This window comes from Propithecus coquereli, unplaced genomic scaffold (assembly GCF_000956105.1).
Source record: "Propithecus coquereli isolate 6110/MARCELLA unplaced genomic scaffold, Pcoq_1.0 Scaffold1, whole genome shotgun sequence".
Classification (NCBI taxonomy): Eukaryota; Metazoa; Chordata; class Mammalia; order Primates; family Indriidae; genus Propithecus; species Propithecus coquereli.
The window spans coordinates 13259984-13284586 of NW_012133857.1; the positions used below are offsets into that span (position 1 = coordinate 13259984).

At 55.2% G+C, this 24603-nt stretch overlaps 1 protein-coding gene across 3 annotated transcripts in view; it reads right to left on the bottom strand.

The window, feature by feature from the left end:
* Positions 1 to 24603, bottom strand: part of CACNA2D2 (calcium channel, voltage-dependent, alpha 2/delta subunit 2) — a 137948-nt gene that overhangs the window by 104505 nt on the left and 8840 nt on the right. For all 3 annotated transcript variants that reach the window (XM_012665825.1, XM_012665817.1, XM_012637654.1), the window contains exon 2: positions 5531 to 5612. In XM_012665825.1, coding sequence (XP_012521279.1) covers positions 5531 to 5612 — 82 coding nt within the window. The remainder of the gene's footprint in view (positions 1 to 5530; positions 5613 to 24603) is intronic.

A 24603-nucleotide genomic window follows, 5' to 3' on the forward strand; every position in this document is an offset into this window, starting at 1 on the left:
TGCCATGGATGAAACGGCTTTTGAAAAGCTTCTCAAAAATGGAATTTTCTCCTGTTGGTGACAATGGAGTGGGGGAGGGTGGAGAAAGCAGGAGGGCAGCAACCACTACCCCCACCCTGTGGCTCTCCACACAGTGCTCGGCGAGAGCACTCCCAGACCTTACAGTGGGAAGGGGTGCCAGGAAAGGCCACCCCCAGGTCAGGGCCCAGGAATCAAAGAGGCAGGGAGCAGGCTGGGCTGGGGACACACAGAGGGGGCCCGGGCAGGGCTTCGGTCAGGCTCTATGCATTCGCCTCTCTGTACCCAATTACGCTTGAGCAGCAGCCTCACCACGTTTCAGACGCCCTCCCAGGAGCCCTCCCCCCCAGCCTCATGCATCCCCGCTGGGTGCCAAGCAAGAGGCCCATATGGTGGGAATAATAAGACAATTAACTTTCCATTAAAGAATAATATATGTGGGTTTTTAGGGAGGCGAGCGACAGCAATCCCTACCCAGCGGCATATTTCACACCCGCGCCTCCCCACCGCCCCCCACCCTGATGTGCCCCACATCCCCATCATCTACACCAGGAGAGAGGAAGGCACCACTGGGCCTTGCTGGGAAGCGGCTGGATGGAGGGGTGGGGGCAGCACGATGAGCAAGTGCAGAGCCCCTGGGATGGCGATGCTGAGGCTGCAGGAAGCCTGGAGAGGGCTGTGACTGGCCTGAGTGAGCTCCCTCGCCACTCCTCACCTGACTCTCTAGCAACAGCCCTCGCCAGTGCAGGACTACCTGGCCAAGAAGCTGCATGCCTGCCTCTTGGGGGCACATGTGAACCACAGCGCTCTGATAAAAGGATCAACTGTAGGGTGTGGGGGTCACAACCCCTTATGTTTCCCTTGCCTGGCCCTCTAGGGGCTGCTTCTGTCCCCTGGCACCTCCCCCAACCCCAACATCCTTCCTCCTCTTCTGGCCCCACGCCTCTAAGGTCCTCAGTTTCCCCGGCACTCTTGGGCACTGCTAACCCTACCTGGGATGCCCAGATGCCCAGAGAGCACCTTCCCCTAATGGGAACAGACTACAGCCTCAGCCAGCACCCCCAGAGTCAGCGTGTGAGTACGCATGTTTCAGGATTGGTGGTGCCAGCTGGGGAGGAGGGTGGAGGGGGTCAGGGAAAGATCAGTCTCAAAGGCACTTGCAGAGAGACTTTGTTCCACCACCAAGTCCTGCAGGAAAGGGGCCCTGGATGAACCACACTTTGGTCCATGCTGGGAGCTGGCTCCAGATGTGGCACTCCACAAATATTAATTACACATTCCCAGAGAGCACTGAGCAGACAGGGTACAGGGATGGCCAGGGGCAGACAAGATGGGTAGGACTGTGACACTGTCACTGGTTCAGAAATGCCATTCCTGGCCATCCCTAAGAAGTGGGGGCACACGGACACTACTAGCCTGAATCACCATGACTGTCCAGAGCAGCACCGCAGTGGAGAGGGGAGTGAAAAACTTGGGGCTGGGGATCTCCAAGTCCTGGGGTCCTGCTCTCTCTGGAGGCAGGCTCAGCAGTCCAGCGGAGGGGCTGCTCCAGGGTGGCTCCTCTGCCATGAGACCTCCCCTGCACTGCACAGGGCTGGCCTACCAGGGCCCAAGGAAGGGACGGCTGGTGCAGTCAGCCAGGGCCTTGGTTTCCCCATTTGTATGATAGGACCATAGGAATAACCACGGGCTAAGGCCATCATGGGGGATATGTGTTGGGCTCTACACCATTCCTGCTCTGACCAGCAGGTGAGCTACGGGGGGTTGATGAGGACTGGGAAAGGCTCCCATGGGTCCAGACTTGGCTTGAGCCTTCCCAGAGGGTAGCCTGTGGCCCCCAGACATGGCTGTCTCAGGTTCCTGCTCCCAACCCAGCTCTGGCCAGGCAGCCTGTCCTCACTGCCAGCCTTCAGGCCCGGTAGAGGGTCTTTTCCCCTCCTTCTGTAGAGATCCTCCAGGGACGGTGTCTCACCCAGGTCAGGACCCCATTTCAGGGCTATTGAACCTGATGAGCCAACTGGCTCTTCCTCCTGTCTGACTAAAATCTCTCCTGCTTTGGCTTCCCACAGGATTCCCAGAGTGTTCCCCTTGTACCCTAGACACCAAGACAGAAGCGGGTAGGTCCCTGGCTGTACCCATCAGACTAGCCTGGGCTTTAGAAAGGGGAGATCTGCCCATCTCCACATCCTCCCTGCCCCCACCCCTGTGCACCCCCAGGCACCTGATGAATTATTCATCCTGATCAGCCTCATTATGTAAATGAGCTCAGAGCCCAAGCGTATGCTCTCTGCTCTCCCCCCAGGATGGGGACAATATGGTGCTGATGGGGGAGGGTGGAGAAGAGGGCTCAGGAGATTTTGCTCAGCCTCCAGGGACTCTGGAGGGGGTGGACAGCACCAGGGTCTACGTTTTTGTGGCCCATTCAGGGCAAGAGTGGGCCAGGGCTGGGTCGGGGGGTGGGGTGCTGGGGAACCCAGGAGGGTGTGGCTCAGGGTATCTGGCTAAGGATGGGGGTGGGATGGCATGGGAGTACCAGGTCATAGCAGGAGCTCCGGCTATGCACTAGGCCTGGGGTTAGATGACGAAATGTGATGGGGTCTTCACAGACAACCCCTGTACCCTGCTGAAGTATGTCATGGTTTCCAAACTACAAATGGGCTGTGGTCTGTACCCAGCCATGCCCCCATGGGGTTGTGGTGAGGTCAGGAAAAGGAAAGTGCCAAGGCAAGGAAAATGTTCCCAAATGCTACTGTCTGCAGTTTCTGCACTCTTGCAGCTGCCAGCCCTCGTGGCTCCAAGCTACTGGGGGTGGAGCAGCCTCTAGGATGGGGCAGGCAGGGAGTACAACCACCAGGGAGAAGGCCAAGGGGGCCTGATACTAAGATCACTCCAGCTGCAGGTGTTTGGGGGCAGCTCAGAATCAGCTCAAGGAGGCCTGAGGAGGGGCAGTCCCAGTAGGGGAGGGGCAAATCTGTCTGTTTGGCAGAGCTGGTGTCAGGGTACACGGCAGCATCCACAGCTGGGTCAGGGCTCTGCTCCAAGCATCCTGCTGACCTGTCAGAGCCAGGCATGGGCTGGGCACATGGGCCCTCTCATATGCATCTGAAGGAGAGCAATGGTGGCTCAGTCAGGGGCAGGGTTCATTCCTTCCTGCTCCCACAGGGTTGCTCTCTTCCTCCAGAACTCTACGTCTGGCCCCCCAACCCCCCACTTCACCAGAGTGCCCAGTGCCAAGAAGCAGCCCCAGAGCTGTCAGCAGGAAGTAAGAGGCTGAGGAAGCAGGTGAGAAAAAACTGGAGCAGGACAGAGAGCCGCTGGAGAGCTGGCAGCCATCAGCAGCAGAGGGGCTGCCAGGAGGAGCTGGACGCCAGGTCAGCACTTTCCTGCCTGCCTGCCACACCACACACAGCCCTGCTCCGGCCCAGCTCCCCACTGCCCCAGGCTCATCCTGTCTGTCTCACAAGAGGGGAAGGAGGCCAGGGGAGGAGCAGACCCTGGAACAGGGGTCAGGAGCCTGGGTCCAAGCCCTAGCTCTGCCACAAGCCAGCTGTACAGCCACCTTGGTGACTGCTGGGCAGGTGGGGGTGGGGGAGGACATGCTCATGGAGGAAAGTGTCCGGAATCACTCAAGTCCCATCAGAAAGGAAGGGAACACAGCCTAGGAGTGAAAATGATCAATGAGGGAAACTCAAATCTGATTTCTAAAAAAAGGGGCATATCTGCATCGGCCTGTCCGTTGCCATTCTCGCCACCTCGTCCCTCCAGACTTCCCAGCCACACCATGGGTCAAGAATAAGGATCAGAGAGGGTCCAGGACTCACCCAGGGGCACACAGTGGGTACGCTAAGCTGGGAGTCCATGTCTGGTCCTCACCATCTAGCAAACTCAATGGTCTAGACAGATCTGAGTCTCAGGCATGAATGTGTACATTATTTTCTCATTGACAAACTTTCAGGGTCTGAGTTGCCCATGAGTACAAAATAAACAATGTCTCCAAGCTGAGGATTCAAAGCATGGAGGATTGTTGATTGGAGGTGCATGGTTAATTCCGCATGCAGGATATGTTTTATGCCCCGATATGAAATTTGGAAAGGTGCACGATGCACATTCCAGGGAACTGTCATTCCTTCATTAACCTACACAGTTGTACTTGGCAGTTGCCACTTAGACTCTGGTTAGTGCTGGGTGCTATTCCTGAACCTAAACTGACTCCTGTTCCGGAATAGCTTTTCCTACAGCGCTTTCTCTGGAAAGCCCTGCTGGCCTCCAAGTGTGGCTGAGTCATTGAGAGTTCATAGGAAGAGAGTGTGATGGGGCCACTGCGATTCAAGCCCAGCAACCAGGAAAGGGAGGCTCAGAGGCGCCAGGCCGCTGTGGAGAGGACACCCAGCAAGCTGCATGTCCTCCAGACCTGGACTCCCCCACTGACCATGTTACACCCAATCAGCCACCCCAATCAGTGCCATCCTGTGCCAGAGGTCCTACATCCATGGCTAACCTCAACACACTCACAACCACCCCATTTCCTGCACACCAGCTAAGCCAAGCATGAGGAAAGGACTGAGGACAACCCCATAGTCCCTGCCCCACCAAGGTTACATCCTGGCCCTGACCAGCAGGGATGACAGGAACACAGCGGGTATAGAGTCACCAAACCCTGGACCTGGACTCTTGACTGAACCACCAACAGCAAGTCAGTTTACTCTGCTGCTCTCAGGCCAACTGTCAGCAGGAGGTCCCCCCATTAACCCCTGCCCAGTTCTGGCCAGTACCTCCTGGCCCAAGCCCCCAGCAACAAGATCCTCGAAGACCCACATGTACCCTGGGAATCCCACCCCCACTGCTCCAGGGCGCAGCTCTCTGAGCCTCTCCATCTCTACATAAAGAGCAATGGCTCGGGAGCCCGTGGCCTGACAGCAACACATTTTGCAGCCTTCTGGGGGTGACGGATGGCCTGCTCTTCACATCACTATTTCAAACATTAACATAATCTCCCAGGATGAATGTGGTGGCTGGTGCCTAATCAATCACCCCTCCCGCACCTTGATCCCTCATCCCGCCAGGCACAGGATTTCCACTCGTCCCGTCTTACGCTACAGTGCCTCGAGCCTGCTTTCGGGGTTGCTGGAACCGGCCATCCTATCTGTTTCGTGCATTGTCCCTTTGGCTTCCGTGCACCCCTGCATCCACTGGCCTCTCGAGGGTCCCACCCCAGGCGCTGCCTCAAACACAGACCTCACCTTCCTGGAAACCTGAAAAGCCCAACACCCTTTCAGTGACAAGTCTTCATCGGAGTCGGGTCACTGCTCCAACAATCACCTCAGGAAGAGCAGCAAAGACCCAGGGGCCCACTGTTTTTCTAGTCATTTCCCCACCTGTCCCCATGGGCCCAGCAGTCACCACCATGCTGGACCTCAACAATGCCAAATCGCCCTCACTCCTTGTTTCTAAAGCTCTTCCCCATCCCCTGGGAAGAGGGTCCCTGAGGGAAAGCAAATGGCATGGGGCTCACCTCACGGAGTTGCTGCACGCCTCCAAAAATCCGCATTACGCCGTCGACCTCCTGCTCTAGGCGCCGGGCCCAGTGCTGCATTCTGCGTGCAGAGAGGAGAGAGCCATCAGGAGGGCCCACCTGGAGCTGGCGCGGCCCAGCCCCAGCCACCCAGAGGGGACCAAGAGCAGCCACCCACTCACATCCCAATTTTCACTAGAGGAGAAACAGAGGCAAGGAACCAGCATGTGCCTGTGAGTCCCCTTTGAAGTCCAGACCTGGTGGCCCCAGCTCTGTCGGCCAGCCAGGGAGCAGAGACAAGTGTATTGTGAACGCACTGAGGAAGTTCAGCAGCTCGGAAAAGCCTGCAGGGAGACTATTTTTCACCGTGAAGAGCCAGCCCTTGATGTAGCTGCTCTGAACATGGGGACTTCTGGACACCAGGGAGGAGTGCGTGAGGGAGTTGGTGGGGGAGTTTGCTGGATCTTGGAGCCTCCTGTCCCCAAGGCCAGGTGGGATCTGGGGAAGGGGAGGGAACACTGCTGTCACCAAGTCACTGTGTAACCTAGGGCGGGTCTCTGCCCCTCTGGGCCTCACCTGAGCAGTGGACATGGGGAATTCCAGCTCAGACAGCCTTGCCTTCTTCTGGGAAACAGATGTTCGTTCGTCTGAGGCTCATTGCCAGGTGTCCCTCAGGAACCACCTACTCACAGGTACTGCAGACCAGCCCACCCCTTTATGGGGGCCTGGCAAACCCCACAATCCCCTTGAGCCATAGTCTGAGCAGGTCTTCTCATATTGGTGCCACCCTGGGATCATCTTAACCCATCTGTGTCTCAGCTGCCTCCTCTGGAATAGGGGATAATTCGGGGCTATCTCTTAGGGTATCACAAGAACGCATGAGAATAGGCGAGTCAAGCATGCTGCATAGGGATCTTTGTGAGTGGACAGGATGGACAGTTGGTCACACGGCCCTATATTCTTAGCCCTACAACCAGGAAAAAGGAAGGTATCTGGGCAGAGGCCTCACCTGGGTTCAAATCTGTGACCCCCTCCTTAGGCAGAGTCACATCAGGTAAGCAAAATCTGGTCTCAGCCAGCCAGAGAAACACTCGCCACATAGCCAAAGGCGCTCTCTGCTGTGACCAAGGCTCCCTGTTCTCATGCATCCGAAAAGGTATCTCAACTTCCCCATCCCACTTGACACACTTCTGTTCTGCATGCAAAGCCCTTCCAAGGGGGCCCACCAAAGAATTACCACAAAGATTTAAACAAGCCATGGGTTAAGCATAGCCCATAGGGAACAGGAGGGGTAGGATGAGGCCAGTTCCAAGCCCCTGGAAGTACCCCAGCAGCCATAGGGCCCAGGAGATTGTATCTGGCCCCAACACCCCTCCCTGGGCCTGCCACCTCCCCAGTGCCACTCAGGGCCAGGACTCTCTTCTGGTTCCCTGGGTCAGAAAAGCCAAGCCTCTACCCAGCCCCCTACCCTGCATCCCTCCTCAGGCCTGGGGCTGGGGGGCTGGGCCCATGCCATTGTGTGTGCCCGGGTCGGTTGGCATGGGAACTCAGAGGAGGAGGCGGGCAGATCACTAATTGCAATTTGCCAAGCTGAATGTCAGGACCGTGATGGAAAAAAAAAATCAACATCAAAAGAAAGAAGTATTAGCTTCGGCTTGTTGCTGGCTGAGCCACAGCCTGATTCCCTCCTCCGCTTGCCACCACAGGGGGAAATCTAACCCTGAGTTGGGGAGGAGGCCAGGCTACAGGCTGGGCTAAGAAGGGCAGTCAGGCCCCAGCCACCAGCCTGGGGAAGGCAGAACCCAGTGGAGAACTGAGAGCTTGCTCGGCCCCTGGCTACTGTCCACCAGGTGCTGATCTCTTGGGCCTGGCTGCAGATGGACAAGGCAGCAGGTGGCTTTTCTGTGCTCCTGAGATGAAGCCTGGAGGCCAATGTCGGGATGGGCTGCCACATAGTATTGTGTCCAGCCAGGCAGGCGGCAGACAAATGGGCAGAGTCAGATCTGATCGCCAAAGGGAACTATTAGCTCTGGCCTGGCTCCGACTCTGACCTCAGCCATTCACTGGTCTAGGGGACAAAATGCCAATCATAATCTTTCCTGGGACTAATATGTACAAGATGAAATGCCAGCACATCACCTGCTTTCTCACTTCAATCTTCACAAAGAAGCAAACATTATCATCTCCAACTCACAGATGAGGAAACTGAGGCACCAGGAAGTAGTGAATGCAGGATTTGACCCAGAAGTGTGCTGGAGTTGCAAGCGCTGACTCACAAAAGCCAATCACGTGTACCTCTTCCCAACTCTGCATTCAGTGCCATCACCTTGGGAACTTGAAATCAGTCATAGTAGGAATATTTACACCATGGAAATTGGCAAATGCTAGAAACAATGGTTATTTCCCCCTGGAGAGCAAACTGTAAACATTTACCAGTACACCACTGATTCTACCCCAGGCTGTTGACTCTTTCCTAATATGTCTATAGGTCTCTGTTTCTAGGATTTCACAGATAAGTAAAAGAAAATTAATTGGGAGAACAGACATGAATGCCATGTTTTATTTTGCTCAGACAACACATTATTATTATAATCACCATCATTTCATCTAAAAAGGCTATTTCAACACTAAAATAATTTTTAGAAGAGCCAAATCTCAGGATAAAGCCCAATTCACATACATACTCTCTCTCCCTCTCTCCTTCCCTCCCTCTCTCTTTCTCCCTCCCTCCCTCGCCCCCCTCTCTCTCTCTCTCTCTCTCTCTCTCTCTCTCTCTTGCACACACACACACACACACACACACACACACACACACACACACACACACACACCGTCTCCCCACTTCCACCCCCAGGCTGAGCAGCTCTAGACTCTGCTATGGGCTTCAGGGACTGGCCTGTCACAACATATCAGGACACATACACCCCCTCCCAGGGTCTAGGGTGGCTCTAGCCCTTAGTCTAGCATCCTGGACCTGCCAGGCAGACCCCAGGCCCTAGCTCACTGCCCCTCAGCACAATTCCAGGGAAAACAAGTTACTCTGATTATTCACCTAAATCGAACCCAATTAGGAAGGCAAATATGTACATCCTAAACTTAAAAAGAACATGATGGATAATTCAGTCCATCGTGACAGGGATGTAACTTTGTGGGTTCTAGGGTTTGGCCAGTGTCCCAGTGCTGGCTCTGAGGGGTGACATATGGGCACTGAGGAGGCCGGAGTTGACTACGTACCTGTAGCCTTCCTGCCTTGAGGCCGGAGCAGCTAATCACCAAGCCAAGTCCAACCCTCGCCAGGCAGTCATACTCAATCCAGCAGAAGGGCATGGGGGCTTTGGAAGGATGGGGGATGCATCAGGACCCATGGCCCCACTCAATGGGGCAAAGACAATTGACTGAATCCTTCCTTGGACCCAAGTGCCCAGCTCCCGGCTCAGCCAAAGCCTTCCTGACTAGACAGTGTGGCTCACGGGCCACATACCCACATACCCCTGGCTCCCCACATCCTCGTGATTTTCCATGTTCTTCATTGAGATGACATTGCTTATCCCTAAGTGCTTCTAAGTGCCAAATTAACCAGACAGTAAGGAGATTGTCTGAGAGGAGATACGTGCAGCCAGGGGCTGCAGTGGCTTACTGGTGTGGGCAAGAGAGACCACATCCTCCAACGTGCCCGAACCCGGGGTGGGGAAAGGGTGGTGAAGGCACTGTGGCTTCATTTCACAGACAAGAAAACTGAAGCCCCTGTCAAAGATGGGAGCAGGGTCATATACTTAGAGAGAAGCCAGACCTGTCCTCCTGCCTCCATCAGTTCCATGAGCCCATCCTTCCAGGACAGTGTAGCCTCTGGAGAGCCTCATGGGGGAGAAGCTGTCTCTGCCAGCTGTGTGACCTTGGGGAGTTCTGTCCCCTGAAACCTCAGCTTTTCCACCTATAAATGGGGGTAATAATGACTGGCTGAATAGGTTTTTTGGGTTTTTTTTTTTTTTTTTTTTGAGACAGACTCTTGCTTACTCTGTTGCTTGGGCTAAAGTGCAGTGGCGTCATCATAGCTCACTGCAACCTCAAACTCCTGGCCTCAAGTGATCCTCCTGCCTCAGCCTCCCAAGTAGCTGCGACTACAGGTATGTGTCACCGCACCTGGCTAATTTTTCTACTTTTTATAGAGACAGGGTCTCGCTCTTGCTCAGGCTGGTCTGGAACTCCTGACCTCAAGCAATCCTCCCACCTTGGCCTCCCAGAGTGCTAGGATTACAGGCGTGACACCTGGCCTGGCTGAATAGCCAGGACAAAGCCACATGGAAATCTCGATGGGTAGTATTGTTATTGGGGAGTTCCCTGAGGGACAGACCCCTCCCCCCAAATCTAAGAACTTATTGAGGGCTCAGGAAATCTTTGAGGAATGCCTGCACCTGGTGGGGAGGGTCCATGGGGGGTGGAGGCTGAGGCAGCTCCACAGGAAAGAAGATGACACCATGTGTTGTGGGATGCTAGGCCTTGATCTCCAGGGCATGTTTCAGAACCGAGAGGAGTTGGGGAGCGTGAGGAGGGTGTCACTATCAGGCAAGGGAGCAACGTCACCATGCATGGGGTGAGGAGCTGCAGCTGAGGACCCCTTTAGCAGATAGAACGACTGAGACTCTCAGAGGCCAGCTGCAAATGCTCACCCAGATGGGAGGGGGAGGGCAAGGTGGGGAAGGGAGGGGGATGAGAGGGATTGGGGGAAGGGGAAGAGCCAGAGCCTGCGTGCAGATGCAGCAGCATAGATTAAACTGTTGCCAGTTGTTAATTTTATATGTGAAGTTGTTGATCAGAATGTGATTTAATTGTACAGTATAATCCAGGCTTTTGGAATAAATTATGCAGAAAACTCATCTATAATTAAACAAATCAAAAAACCAGAGACAGGTGACACTGCAGGTTCACCCTCAGAGGGCTCGGGTGGGTGTGGGCGCTGGACCCAGTGAGGGGCGAGAAGGGAAGGGGAGGGGCTTTGCTCAAGAGCAGAGGGGCAGGCCCAGGAGAGCGAGGGACTTGGAAGCCCCAAGCTCTGCCTCTTCAGGCCTTCTTGCCACCCACATGGAGGCATTTTCTGTCATCAAAGCCTTGCTGCCTCTACCAGATAGCCTGTCTGGATAAACTGTTCCACCGGGGGCCTACAAGCAGTCTGCAGCCCTCCCCTCAGCTTGGCAGTGGCAGGGAGCGGGTGGATACTGAGGGTGGGACAGCAGGTGAAGCGGGAGGGGTGGATGTGGGCACAGGACGAGGCTGGGCAGGCAGGAGTGTGCGGGAGCAGGCACAGCAGAGGCTGCTTGTCGCCAAGGGCACGGTGAACCAAACTCGGCAATGGTGGAGCCCCAGGTCTCATGCTTCTCTCGTGACAGGCTGGCCAAACTATTCTCCCACCTCTGGGGGAAGCAACAATTTGAAATAAAGTGCTGTTTAATTATTCTGGTTATATTTCAGCCGGCCTGCCACCTCCCACCTCAGTGCCTTTGCAGTTTCCTGAAGAGAAAAGAAAGACGGACATGGGCGGGTTGGGGGAGGGAGTGACAGACGGAAAGACATAAACGTGAAGAGAGCCCAAGAGAGCGTGGGCTGGAGGGGACTGTGTTAGGCTGACCCCGCCCCAGGGGAAGACAAGCTGGCAGTGCACAAGGGAGCCGCTCCCCTCTTCCAGACTGGAGAGGGTGTGGTCACTCAAAGCTCAGAAAGCAGCTGTGGCCTGGGCCTGAAGCAGGGCTTGGGACATGGCTGGCCCCTCCCCTAGGTCCTAGCCCTGATGCAAAGGGCAGGAAGCTCAAGGCTGCACTCCAGGATTGCGGCGTCTCCGGGGCCACGTCCCCTGGGCAGTTCTCCCTGACTACTCGGGGGGTGTCCCTCTGTACTTGGACGGAGGGGCTGGATCCAGCCCCGGCTCTTACAAGACCCCGCACCAGACATGTCCTCTTAGGCTTCAGTTTTCCCATTTGGAAAATGGAGATAAAGTTCACCACCCCATTCACTTCCCGGGACCCCAACAGGAGGCAAGTAGGAACCACGGCCCCACGCAAGGATGCCAGCAATGATGACGGCTCCACAGGCTCATGAGGGATAGCAGGGCTGCTCCCCACCAGTCCAGTCTCCCTCCGTGGACCTGAAGCTCCCTAAGTGCAGGATGGCTGTGCCTCCTCCTTAGACTGGGGCCTCCAGGTGGGCTGCAGTCCCTCCCTGCCCTGCCTGAGCCCTGGCACAGGGGAGACCTCCCTGGTGCATTGACCGGGGAACCCTGGGGTAGGGCAGGGCTTTCTGTGACCAGACCTTCCTTCCTGCTTGTCCATGCAGGAGAGAAGACTCTCAGGCCTCCTGAGGATGACAGGACAGGCAGAGGGCAACAGTTCAGCTGAGGTCACTTACTCCCCAAAGGCCACCTGGGTCAAGCCACTCAAGGCCATCAAGATCACAATGCCTTGAGATGTGGGCCCCCTATATAGACCATGGATGGGAAACTGAGGCCAGAGTGAGAAAGGAGCATGCTTGCCCAGCTGATTCATGGTAGATTAAGGCTCCCCAGCTAGCTATCCACCATTTCACAAGCAAGTAAACTGAGGCATAGAACTCGAAGGGAACTGGCCCATCTTCTACCTGTTTGTGATTCAGTTAAAGGGATACTTAGAGTGAGCAACATGACACCTCCAGGAGCACTGTTCCCACCCACCCCCCACCCGCCTGTGCACACAGGGGCGAAGGCAGCCCATTTATCACAAGGGAAGCTCAGAAACCCTGAGGAGCTGGGGGAGGGGCTGGTGTTGCTGAAGCCCGAATTAGGTCTCCACTACGTGTGCCTTGGGACCCTGCCCAAATACTGTTCCTTAATGAGGTTATTAATTACGGGGCTGTCCCTTCCCTTTCTTTGCTGAGAAAGAGCTTTTCCTTCTAATTGGTGCTCGGCTGAGAGGCAGCAGCAAGCCTGTGCCTCCTTCTCAGCCTAATGGTGAACAGTCACCCAGCTTTAATTAGGGTGTCAGGTCCAGCCCAATATTTACTCAGAACAGCCTGATGGGACAGGAGGAACTGGGGGAAGGAACAGGCCTGGAGCCAGGAGCAGTATTATTCAGGGCTGGGAGAGCCACTTGGCTCTGTGGCTTGGCTTCTGCAGGTCTGTTTCCCTCTCGAATCAAGGAGGGTAGCCTGAGTCCTCAACAGGCCACTTGGGGATCCACGTCCCAAGGGGTCTGATGGGGCCCTCCCTGCCTGGGGCCTACACCTGTGAGCAGGCGTCACAGTGGTGACAAGCCAGGGATCTCACTGCACTGCTTTAATTCATCTTCACAGGAGCCAGATCATTATCCCCAATCCTCAGAGGAGGAAATTAAGGCACAGAGCAATTGAGTGATGTGTCCAAGGTTGCAGGACTCATGCACAAGAATCAGGATGCACACAGCTCAGGACACCAGTCTTGAACGCCCAGCTGCTGGCATGGCATGGCCACTTGGATGTGTAACAGGGCTCTCAAACCGAATGTGTCTAAAACCCAGATCCCAACCTCCCTCTAGACCTGTTCTCCCGCTTCCCCAACCCCCTGCCTCCCCACTTCAGCTGATGGTAGCTCCCTCTGTTCAGGCCAACAGCCTCAGGGTGACTTGGAACACTGGCCTCCCCAGTGTGGCTTGAACATATCCCTATACTCCCTTGCACATGCTGTTTCCTCTGCCTGGAACAGTCTCTCTTTGGAAGTACATAGGGCCTCTCTCACCTCCTTCAGGTATCGGCACACATGTCACATGCTCAGTGAAGTCCACCTTGAACCCCGATTTTGAATTGCACTACCCAACAGCCAATGATCTCTACGTACCCTCCTGGGGTTATTATTTTAGCTGGTATTCCATGAGACATCCTCTCTCTTATTTACTGTTCGCTTCTGCCTTGGGCTGTGAGCCCTGAGGGAGGAGGCTCCTGCTCTCCAGCCTGGAAGAACAGGCCTTTTGCTGAGTGAATATACCTCCCCAGAGTCCAGTGACCTTGCAGCCACCCTCCCAGCCTGCATGTGGCTGGCCACAGGAGCAGGCAGGCGGGGTGGGCAGTGGGAGCCCACAGATGGATTGGAAGTGAGGTGGCTGCCCCAGGGCTGGCCCAGGAGGCCCTCCCTTCCCCTGGCTCCCTTCTGCATGAATTATTAAGGCTCATTTATGATGGGCCTGCCCAGGCCTGTGGCTTCCGTGCATAATTCATGGCTCTCCCAGAAGGGCCTGGCGCTGTGGAATCCGCTTCTTCCAGGAAGCAAGAAGAAAGTGCAGAGGAGTGACCCAGCCCTGGGCTGTCCTCCACCCTATCTCTGTCATCTTGTCCCCGAACGCAGGCACAGCATCTCTACCCACCCCCTGCCCTATGGCACTTTCTCCGCACACTTAGATTCTGGTTCCCGGGGCTGGAGTCTATGGGCTTTGTGCAGGCTCACTCACTCCCATCTGTGCCTCAGTTTCCCACCTGCAGACTGACAAAGTTGAGCCACACTGGTGGCTTTCAAACTGCTCTGGCAGCAAATTATCTGCCTTTTATTTTCCCAGCAAAATCCTATATGAAGCCTCAACACGCAACTGGTAAGGTAGTTAGTTATTGACGAGTATAAACATATTCTAGAAGGCAGCACCGTAAAACACGACTCGTATTAAGTAAATAATCATTACAAACATTGAGACTGTTCTGCAGAGCCTGGATTCGGGATCCATGGGGGCCTCTGCAGCTCCCATTACCCCAGCACTCAGTTTATTCCTGCATTTTACAGTATGCTGAGAACCTCCTGGTACACAGAGACAGGCAGCTGCAAATGGTAATAGTGATTTACAGCTCACCACATACAGTGGTGGGAGAATCCTTTCCTGAGGTCCAAGATAAAACCAGCAACTCCCCTGGTAACTGAGGCTCGTGGTCTCCAAGGTGCCAGCACCCAGGTGTCATTGTGAATTTCCCAATAGTCTAGAGTTGGAATTAGCAATCAGCAAGAGGAGCTCGTGAACCAGCCGAGGCCTCCCTGGGCGAAAGCACAGGGTTCCAGCCAGGGGCACTGGGAGAGCTATTTGCTACCCACTCTGCCTAGGATCCTGTCTGTTCCCCCGGCCTGGAGCCACCCACCCAAGCCACTGACACAGACTGTGGGCATTTTGGGGTAGGCAACGTCTCCTCTCGCCAGCACATTCCCCAGGCACTCAGACATGATAGGAACATAACACCTGCCCAGGCCCATTTAACAAACAGGTAAGCTGAGACTCAGCAAGATCAGCTTTCAGGAGGTGGACATATTGCTACATCCCTGTGTGCCCAGCCAGGTGCTGTAATGGGAGAGCCATGCCCAAGCCTGGTCTCAGGGAGTGCAGGGTAGGGTTGAGGCATCACCTGTAGAGGTCACCAGGTGTGTCAGGGAGGAACCCAGGAGCTCCAGCCTCCTGTTCCTGTCCCACATAGTAGCTAAAGCTTGACTGGAGGTGGTAGGACAGACCCTGTCCACATGTCACCAACCACTCTGGTCAGATTCTGTGATTCACATGTCCCCATCTCCCTTCTTGCACATCCTCCCCAACCCCCAGCATGACTCAAATCCTCACTGAGCCACAAATAGCTGTCCTCTGTGTGTGTCCTCAACATGGCCTCCTGCCTTGAGGAGGACAGAGACCCCTTCAGGGTCTTTTGTTCCTCCTCAGGGCAGTGACCTCTGTGAAAGCTCACAGGCCCCCCGAGGACATCCAGGTACAGAGGAGAAGTCAAGCAAACACTTCAGAACTCAAACCATCAGGGCCCGCTTTGTTCTCTGGTCTTGTTCCTCCTCTACCTGGCCAAGTCACTTCTACCGGGAAGCCTTCTTGGATTTCCCCCACCCCCTTCTCAAACCCATAGTCCCCACCACGCTTTACCAAGCTTCACCTTAGGTTGAGGCTGCAGCCTGGTCCCATTACCAAACTTCCTGCAGAGCTTAGCTTGGAGCCTGGCAAAGAAGAGTCTTCTGGAAACACCTGGGGATAAATTTACTAGAATATCGGCCGGGTGCGGTGGCTCACGCCTGTAATCCTAGCACTCTGGGAGGCAGAGGCAGGCGGATTGTTTGAGCTCAGGAGTTCGAAACCAGCCTGAGCAAGAGCGAGACCCCGTCTCTATCTCTACTGGAAAAAAAAAAAAAATAGAAAGAAATTAATTGGACAACTAAAAATATATAGAAAAAAATTAGCCGGGCATGGTGGCGCATGCCTGTAGTCCCAGCTACTCGGGAGGCTGAGGCAGAAGGATCACTTGAGCCCAGGAGTTTGAGGTTGCTGTAAGCTAGGCTGACGCCACGGCACTCACTCTAGCCTGGGCAAAAGAGCGAGACTCTGTCTCAAAAAAAACAAAAAAAAAATTTACTAGAATATCTTCTCCCCAACAGACTGGTGCCTGCCAGTCTGCAGTGGAAGAGAGGCTCCAACTTCAGCAGGCAGCAGGTAGCCAAGGACCGAGGAAAGGAAATGATGTGGAGCACCTACTGTGTGCTGGGTGCTCTGTGTGTGATTCCCACTGATGTTACATAGTACCCTTGGCCAGGTGCAGATCAATCATGCCTACTTCATGGATGAGGACTCTGAGGGCTGTGGAGATGGAGCAACTTGCCCAAGAACACACAGCCAGTCTATGCCGAACCATAATTTGAACCCAGTGAAGTTTGGTTCCAGAGCCTCAGTCTTGAACCTTAGGCCAATAGGCCTCCCTAATCCCCAACCTGGACTCCAATGGCCAAACTTAGGAAACAGGGCGCACGTAAAAGCCACCCCTCATTTACGACCTTTTCCAACTTTGGGAAGGGGGCTGGCTCATCCCTACATCAGGGACCCCAGTGCCTCCCCAAGCAAGCCAAAGCCAGGTGCAATGGGGAAGTCATTCCTCACAGCCCTCCAGAGCTGTCCTGCTGTAGAAACGCTGTCTCAGAGCCCTGGCTCCCTCAAATTCCCCTGCCAGGGAGCCTGGACTAAGTGTGGGGAGAACACCCACTTCCTTTGGGATCTGCTTCTCACCACTGCCTGGCTTCTCAGAGCAAGCCAAGCTGCACGTAAATCGAATGTGAGTGCTCAACCTGCCTTGACGTGCACCATGAACCTGCGACTCTTGGTGCTGTGTGGTGAACACCTTAGCAAGGCAAATCCCTTGCTGGTGGTGAGAGACCCACAGCTGCAGCAATGAAGGGGCTTCAGGTACCACCCCAGGAGCCCCGCCCTTCTGGCATCCTCAGGGTGGTGGCCACCCAAAGAGGAACCGCCCTACCTGGTGAGCCTGTGTTGTTGTCCTAAGGGCTGGTTTGAGGAGAGGCAGGTGACTGCACCAGCAGGGCTCACTACTAGCAAAATACTTTGCAGATGTTTACAACTTTCTGTAAATTCCCAACTAGCTCACTCCTCACTCATACATTCATTCATTCATTTGATGGTTACCATGTACCTACTATGGGCACGGGGAAGGATTCAATGGAGAGTGGGGCAGATGTGGGCCTGCCCGTGGGAGCTTGGAATTCAGACAGAGCAGGCTGTCATCTGATCCAGATCAGGGCCTGACCAGCAGAGGGAAGGGGAGTCCAGTGAGCCTTGGAGGGCAGGATGCATGGGAAGAAGCCTGACCTGGCCTAGGGGGCTGGCCAGGTGAAGGTGGCACTGCAGAGTGGGAGGGCAGTCCAGACAAAGGGCACAGCATGTGCAAGGCCCAGCAGTGAGCTCTGCACACAGTGATGTCCTGTAAGCACCCACTGACTGACCAAGACGAGCTGCTCCCACACTGAGGCCTGCAGGATTCCAACCCTCAAGTACACAGTGAGCATTTCCACCATGCCGGATGGCAAAGGCAGTGGGCTCCTGGCAGTGGGGGGATGAGGACAGCAGGCCCAGGCAGCAGATGGTAAACTCAAGTTCACAGAGCAGGGCTCTCTGCTCAGGCCTCAGCACCCAGCCCAGGCAGGCACAGCTCTTCAGAGGTATGCTTCCAGCTCGGACACATCTCAAATTCAATGGGTCAAAAACGTGATTGCCCCTTGGACCTGCTCTTCCTCAGCCTCTTTCAGCTTAGCTGGCGATAACTATGTCCTTCCAGCTGCTCAAGTCAGACACCTTGGGGTGTCTTTCTCACATCCAAACCATTGGCATGTCTCATCACCACTGTGGCCACCAGCCTGGTCATGTTCTTCCTGCTCATACCCCTCCCATGGCTCCTACTTCACTCAAAGCAAAAGCCAGACTCACACTAATTTAATGGCCCTGCCTAACCTGGCCTCCGCTGCCCTGTGACCTCCTCTGCTCCCACTCTCCCCTTCTCCTCCCTCTGCTCTAACCACATCCTACCTCAGGGCCTCTGCACTGGCTGTTCCTTTGCTCAGAACACTCTCCTCCCCACAACCTACATGGCTCCTGCCCTCCTCTCCTTCCAGGGCTTTGCTCAAATGTCTCCTTTTCACTGAGGCCCACTCTGACCCCACCTCCCACCCAGTTAAACTGCAGCCTCCCCACAATTTTGTCCCTTCTCCATGGCACTTATCACCTGCCAACATGGCATGTCCTCTGTTTATCCCCTCCCTAGACTGTTGTCTGCCTGGCACATGGCAGATGCTCGTGTATGTTGAGAGAATGAATGAACAGCAGGTTGTGGCCAGTGTCTGTGGAAGGAAGGAATGTGCCGGAAATGGGGGAGGCACCGACTGGAAAGGGATGAGTGAGGTGAGAGCCTCACGATTTCTCTGGACCCAGCCTGTATGGCCAAGCCCAGGGGGCTGTCCCACAGCCCTGCCTGGCACCCACTGAAAACCCACTGCAGGTCCTCGCTTCCCCCAGGGGACCTCCACACTGACCCGTGGGCCACCCTTGCCATGGTATTTGACCTGTGTTTACTAGCCCAGCTCATGTGTCCCCAAGCTTAGTCTGTGAGAAACGCAATAGGACAGGCTACCTCTCCTCATTTCTCAGATGAGAAAAGCAAGGCTCAGATAAGAGTGCTGGTAAGCTTTGTACACTACATTTAACACAAGGTTAATGGCTGCTTGCTTGCTGGGAGAGGGGCTTAATATGTGGCTCCTACCCTCCAGGAGCCCTCCATCTCGGAGAGGGGGCCCTGGGCTGAACAAACATGGGTGCACCCAGGGAAGCAGGGTCTCTGAGTGGGACAAAGGGGGAACAGCCTGGCAGGGAGTGCTCAGTCTCTCAGGAACTGATTCTATTCATTCATTCATTCATTCACTCACTCCACAGACACAAAGCAGTGCCCACCACAGCTGAGCCCTGGTGCAGAGGCTCCCGGCCTGGGCATCCCGACTCCCTGCACTTCGTAACTGTGATCTTGGCTCCCAGAGTAGGGGCAGCAGAGTACTGGGACCCAGCCTGGCAAACACTAAGGTTGGGGATATCGTTACTATTCCCCCGTGACCTCTTCCCCCAGCTCGATGGGTGCTCTACCTGTAAGACCCTCCTGCTGCTGCCCCCACAAGAAGTGTCTACAAGTGCAAAGCACTCACCATTTTCCTGGTATTTTTGACACAGATATTGTCATTAGAACATCATCTCCTGAGAACAGGGTCTGGCACACAGCAGGTACTCAAAAAATGTTGGCTGAATGACTAGATGCTCCACCCTTACAATGACAAATGTGATCCCATTTTAAAGATGAGGTACCTGAGGCACAAACAAGCCCACATATGGGGCTCTCTTTACGATCCCCAGGTCCTCCCCGGCCCAGGCTTTCTACCACGCAGCAGGTGTACAAATCAAGGCCCACAAAGCCCACAGCTCTGGCTCTCTCTAGACAGCCCCATGAAGTCCCCACCCTTCTTCATTCTAGAGTAATGGCCTCCTCCATATGCCACCAGTCTGGAAAGCACCTGTGAAATACATTTCCCCTGGCGCTGGCTCAGGAATCATGTAAATCATTACGCTTAATGGCCTCTGGGATTGTTCCCTGCTAGCCCCTCGCCAGCCGCTCTGTGCCAGGGAACGTGGGGCTATGGGGTGCCAGTCATGCAGGGCCCCAGTCATGAGCCCTGAGCAACCCAAGGAGGCACTGCCCAGGAGTACAGCAGCTTCAGGGAACACATCAGTAAGAGAGGGATGGGGTCTAGCGGGAGCCTTGAGAACTGGAGCTGGGGCTGGGTGCAGTGGTGCTCACACCTGTAATCCCAGATACTTAGGAGATCAAGGCAGAAGGAATTGCTTGAGGCTAGGAGTTCAAGACCAGCCTAGGTAATATAGCAAGACCTTCATCTCTAAAAAATTTTTTTAAATTAGCCAGACGTGGTGGCACAGACCTGTGGTCCTAGCTGCTCAAAAGCCTGAGTCAGAAGGATCACTTGAGCCCAGAGTTCAAGGCTGCAGTGAGCTATGATCATAACACTGCACTCCAGGCTAGGTGACAGGGTGAGGTATGGGTATGGGGAGTGGACTCCTGTGGGGAAGGGATAGTCAGGAGGCAGGTCTGGAAAGATAGGCAGGCTGGGGAGCGGCCAGCAGGGCAGAGGGGCCATGGGCAAGCATCCATGCAGAAGAGCAGTCTGGAAGGAGTAGGGCAGCCAGCTGAGAAGGCCAGGTGATCTCCCTGGGACAGGCTACAGAATCCACTGGCTGCATGCATAGGCATTTGGGAACAGCTGGTTCCCACAGGTGCCATGGTCAGAGGACTCTTCTGAGCCAGTACACCAGCTCCCCATGTCCCTTCCCTGGGAGCCTCAGTGCCCCTTTGCTGGGCAGAATGTGAGGGTCCTGTGTTTACCTTCCTATCCCCTAAGGCCATAGTTCTCTACCTTGGCTCACCTGGATGGGGGAGAAGGGGCTCCAGAAATGCTGATGTCTGGACCCTGCCCCCACACAATTAAATATTACAGCCCAGTCGGTCCCTGGACATCCCTATCACCTCCCGCTCCAGGGCAGCCGTTGGACGCAGCCCCTTGCAAGAGCCACAGGAGAATATGTGGGGGTGACCTTTGCCCTCTGGCACCAGCAAAGCCAGGCCCATATGGGGCCCTGTCCCAGACCATGTAAAAAGCCTGCTCTATCTTCTAGTCACAAGCAGCTTTTCCTGTGGACACCTGTGTAGACCATGGTCTCCCTGCTCAGCAAACATTTATTGAGCATTTGGTGTATGCTAGCCTGGAGCTCCAGCTAAGGACAGGTGGCCACTGCCCTCCTGGGCAGCCGGGTAACAAGGTCTATTGCAGGATAAGAATGGGGACCAGAAGGGCTTGAAGCAGCCTAGGAGGCCACTGACCCACACAGGGAGGTCAGGGGAGGTTTCAGGGGATAGTGACTCCCAGCTGAGCACAGAAAGACAGGCAGAGGTCAGTCAGACCACAGGCATGTCCAGCTTGGGGCTGGCAGGGCCCTCTATCGCCCATCCAACCTCTCCCCAGCTCGGTGCACAGCAGGTGCATGGTAAGCCCCCTGGAAGGAGACTGCTGTTGCCCTATTGGGCACTCAGTCCTGAGGGCAAAGATCCCCTTCTATGCCCACCACCCATTCCCATCAGAAGCAGCCTCCTTGGCCGTGGTCTCCACAAGCACCAATTACAGGGCAGAGATGATAGCTATGCAGCTGGGGTGGCCGGAGCTCCATGGTCAGCTGCAGAAGGATCCCTCACTCTCCAGAGTGCTGGGAATGAGGAGGGCATTGAGGCTTGGAGGAGGAGGGCAGGAGGCTCACCCAGACTCCCATAGTGAGCTGGACAGTGCCAAGGCCACAGTGGGGAAGAGGAAGGGCAGAGGGGAGGCCTACAGCCCCTGCTGCATACACCCTGGGGTTTCCGGGGCCTGCACCAGCCAAGGTTTGGCTTAAATAATTAAACACGCTGCCTGCCTCCCTCCCTCCAAGTGGCCCTGCCTGGGTATTGCTAGGAACAGCCCGGCGGGTAAGGTGGGATGGGTGGGAAGGAGGAGGGCGGGTAAGGCACGGAGAAAGGGGAGAGCTGAGTCTGGAGTGAGCCTAGACTGCCCTGCCCTCTATTCCATGTGCGCACAGGAGACAGCGCTGCCATTCCCAGCAGGCCTTGGACATAGACCTGGATCAGAGGAAGCCTGTCCTGGTCTGCAGGAGTCCCAGCTGTGCTCAATAGAGGCCAGCTCCTCCTCTTCACTGGCCCTTGGGCAGCCCCAGAGAGCTCTCTTCCCTCATGTGACAGGTGGGGAACAGTGGCCAGAGGGGTACCCCAACCTAGAAGCAGGACAGAGCCCAGGGCTCATCCCAAGACCTGCGCCTTTGGCTGACCGACTCCTGGACAATGTGCTCAGCGTGGACCCAGGATTGGTGCAGAGAACAGAGCCCAGAGAGTAACAGGAGGGGCCAGGCACCAGGTCATAAGAACATGGCCCCAGTGAAGTGCAAATCTTGTCCTGTCCATCAGGGGTGCTGACCAATGATGCCCCAGTCCTCTCTGTAGTGAGTAGGCACAAGTATACCCCACCCTGAAGCTGTCCTTCCCCCAAGATGAGAATGAAGTCTCACAGCAGCACCTAGCCAAGGCTGGGCCTTCCCCTTGGCCATGTCCACAGGTCACTTCCTCGGCTGTGGCCCGTTAAAGTCAAGTCAGCTGCCTATTGCATAGCAGCAGGAAATACCCCTGTGTCTATCCTCTTAGCCCCTACATGCCCGTCCCGACTTCAGATATCATGTGAAGCAGCAGCTTCCTGCTGTCCTTAACAGTCCGCCCTAGGTCCTGCCTGAGACAGGGGGCTGGCCTGAATGACCAAACCCAATTAGCACAGCACAGCAACTTGAGGGCAGTGGCTGCTCCCCGCACTCCCCTGCCCCCTGTTTGGGTCAAGGCTATGCCTCAACTGCTGAAAGGCCCAAGGCAGCATCCCTCTCTGGGTCTCAGTTTCTCCATTATGTACCACATAGGAGTTAAACTGGACAAACTGGTCCCACAGTTCCCACTGACCCCTCCCAAAGCTCAGGTGAGGGAGATTAGGGAATAAGCATCTCCTACTTCTAGTCCCTAAGGTGCCTCCAAGGAACCTGGGGGTGCCACAGGCCCAATGAGAAGGCCAGCAACCCACATGATACACCTTCCAAGGACTTCAGCTGATGAGAGGGGCAGCCCCTGCAGAGGGACATGCATGATGGAACAGTGTGGGAGTGTGGGGACACCCGAGGGTCCCATGGCTAGGGGCTGCCTTGAGGAGACGAGCTGTGCCCCTGTGGGGCAGGGGCGAGTGCTTGGACCCGAGTGCCAGTCGGGAATCACTGGGTAGGAATCTTGCCTCCACCACTCACCATCTGTGTGATTTTAGCATCGCTTAGCCTGGCTGAGCCTCAATTTTTCTTGTCTGTGAAACAGGGATAAAAATGGACTGACCTCATTAGCATATGTGAAATACACCACCCAGGGCCCAGCTTGTAGTATGTTGTGGTTAAAACAACTATTTCCTTTACAAATGTTTCCTTGGCAAGGTCACCCCACTCCTCCCCTCCAGCCCTGTCCCTTAGCCCCCACTCCATCTTCAGGCCTTGTGTCTGACCTTGTAGCAGAGATGGACTCCCCATCCCCCATCTCTCCCTGCCTTCTTGCTAACAAAACTCAAGTCTGCAGAATCTCCACCTCCAACCCCAAGGTGACCCCATCGTCAGCTCAAGGGTAAATCCTGATTAGCCTGAGCCAATCATGATGTACCTTCTAGATTGCCAGTGATTGGTTCAAAGTGGACATGTGATCCAGTGCCAGCCAATGAGGTGTGAGGGGAAGTTGGCTGGGGGCTTCTGGGCAAGGTTTTCTCCCCTCTTAAGAAGAACCCCAAGGAAATACCTTTTCTATGCCTAATGTCTGGGTCTGCACATGATGCCTGGAGCTGTGGCAGCCATCTTGTTGCCATAAGGAAAGTCAGCCAAGGACAGAAAGTCACACCAAAAGCAAGGCCAGCCAGGTAGAGCACAGGTGAGGACTTGGTCCTCCCTGACAGCCCACATCATCCACTTCTCAACTCCCTGTCGGGTTAAAGGGCCTATGAGGAAAAAAACCATTGCACTGGGGTTGCCAAGGTATGCACAGAAGCAGCCTCTTTTCCTTACAGCCAAATATACTCCTCGGATTCAGCTCTTGAGGAGGGGCAGTCAGCTCAATGCTTGCTCCTCGAGTGCCCTGTGAACTGGCACAGAGCTGGAGGAGGGGGTACAGGGTTGTAGGACAGGCCAACAAGGGGTAGGCAGCCAGAGGAGGGCATCAGTCATGAAGGCTCCTTGCCCAGTACTCGGGCTGAGCAGGCCAGCCCGGAGAGGGACATGGTAAGCCAAGGCCAGAAGGTGGGGAGGCCGGAGCTCCTACCAAGACCTGCAAGTATCCTAGACAGTCCCAGGGCTGGTGGCCAGAGGCTGGAGCCAGCACCGGCAGGACCTCGAATGCTGGCAGGCTTTTGGGGTACGAGGTCACAACTAGTCCCAATGGGAGACACTGCAGCATGCCTCATGGGGCCAAGAAGAGGAGAGAAGACTCCCAGGGCCCTATCACACCCACCCCAGCCTGAGCTCAAAGGGAGAAAGGAGAAAGGTCCATTTGTGAATGCCTTTAGCATGGAGGCCTGCTCTCATTCTCTTTTCTAAAATTGAAGTTGGGGGTAGGGCTAGGGTGTGTTGTTTTGTTGTTTGTTTGTCGGAACTGGTGGCAGCACCAGGCCTGACCTTTAAGGCTTTAAATGCAGCATTTCAGGCAGCGCCAGCGGGAAGAGAACACAGGCTGCAGAAGGAAGTCATCAAGACTCAAATGCCACGTCAAGCTGGAAATTCGTAGCAGAGTAGGGGCTTCTACTTGTTTCAGGAACACACTGGTCCATCTGTGTCCACAGTGCCTGGTAACAAAGCTGTCCTTCCCCAGGGGACCCAGAAAGCTTTGATGACTCTGAAACAGCACAGGGGCATCAGCATCAAAGTCTGCCCAGAGGAACACCAGGAGTTGGGCCTCACACCACCTAGGCGCCTTGCCCTGCAGGTTTACCAAAGCAGGCCTCACTTGCACCCTCACCCCATGCCACAGGTATTTTTACTTAAGGGAAACAGTTGTATGTCAGTGCAAGGAAGGCCAAAGGGGGAGTCACCCCTTCAAGCAGCCTGTATTGAGCCCTAGGA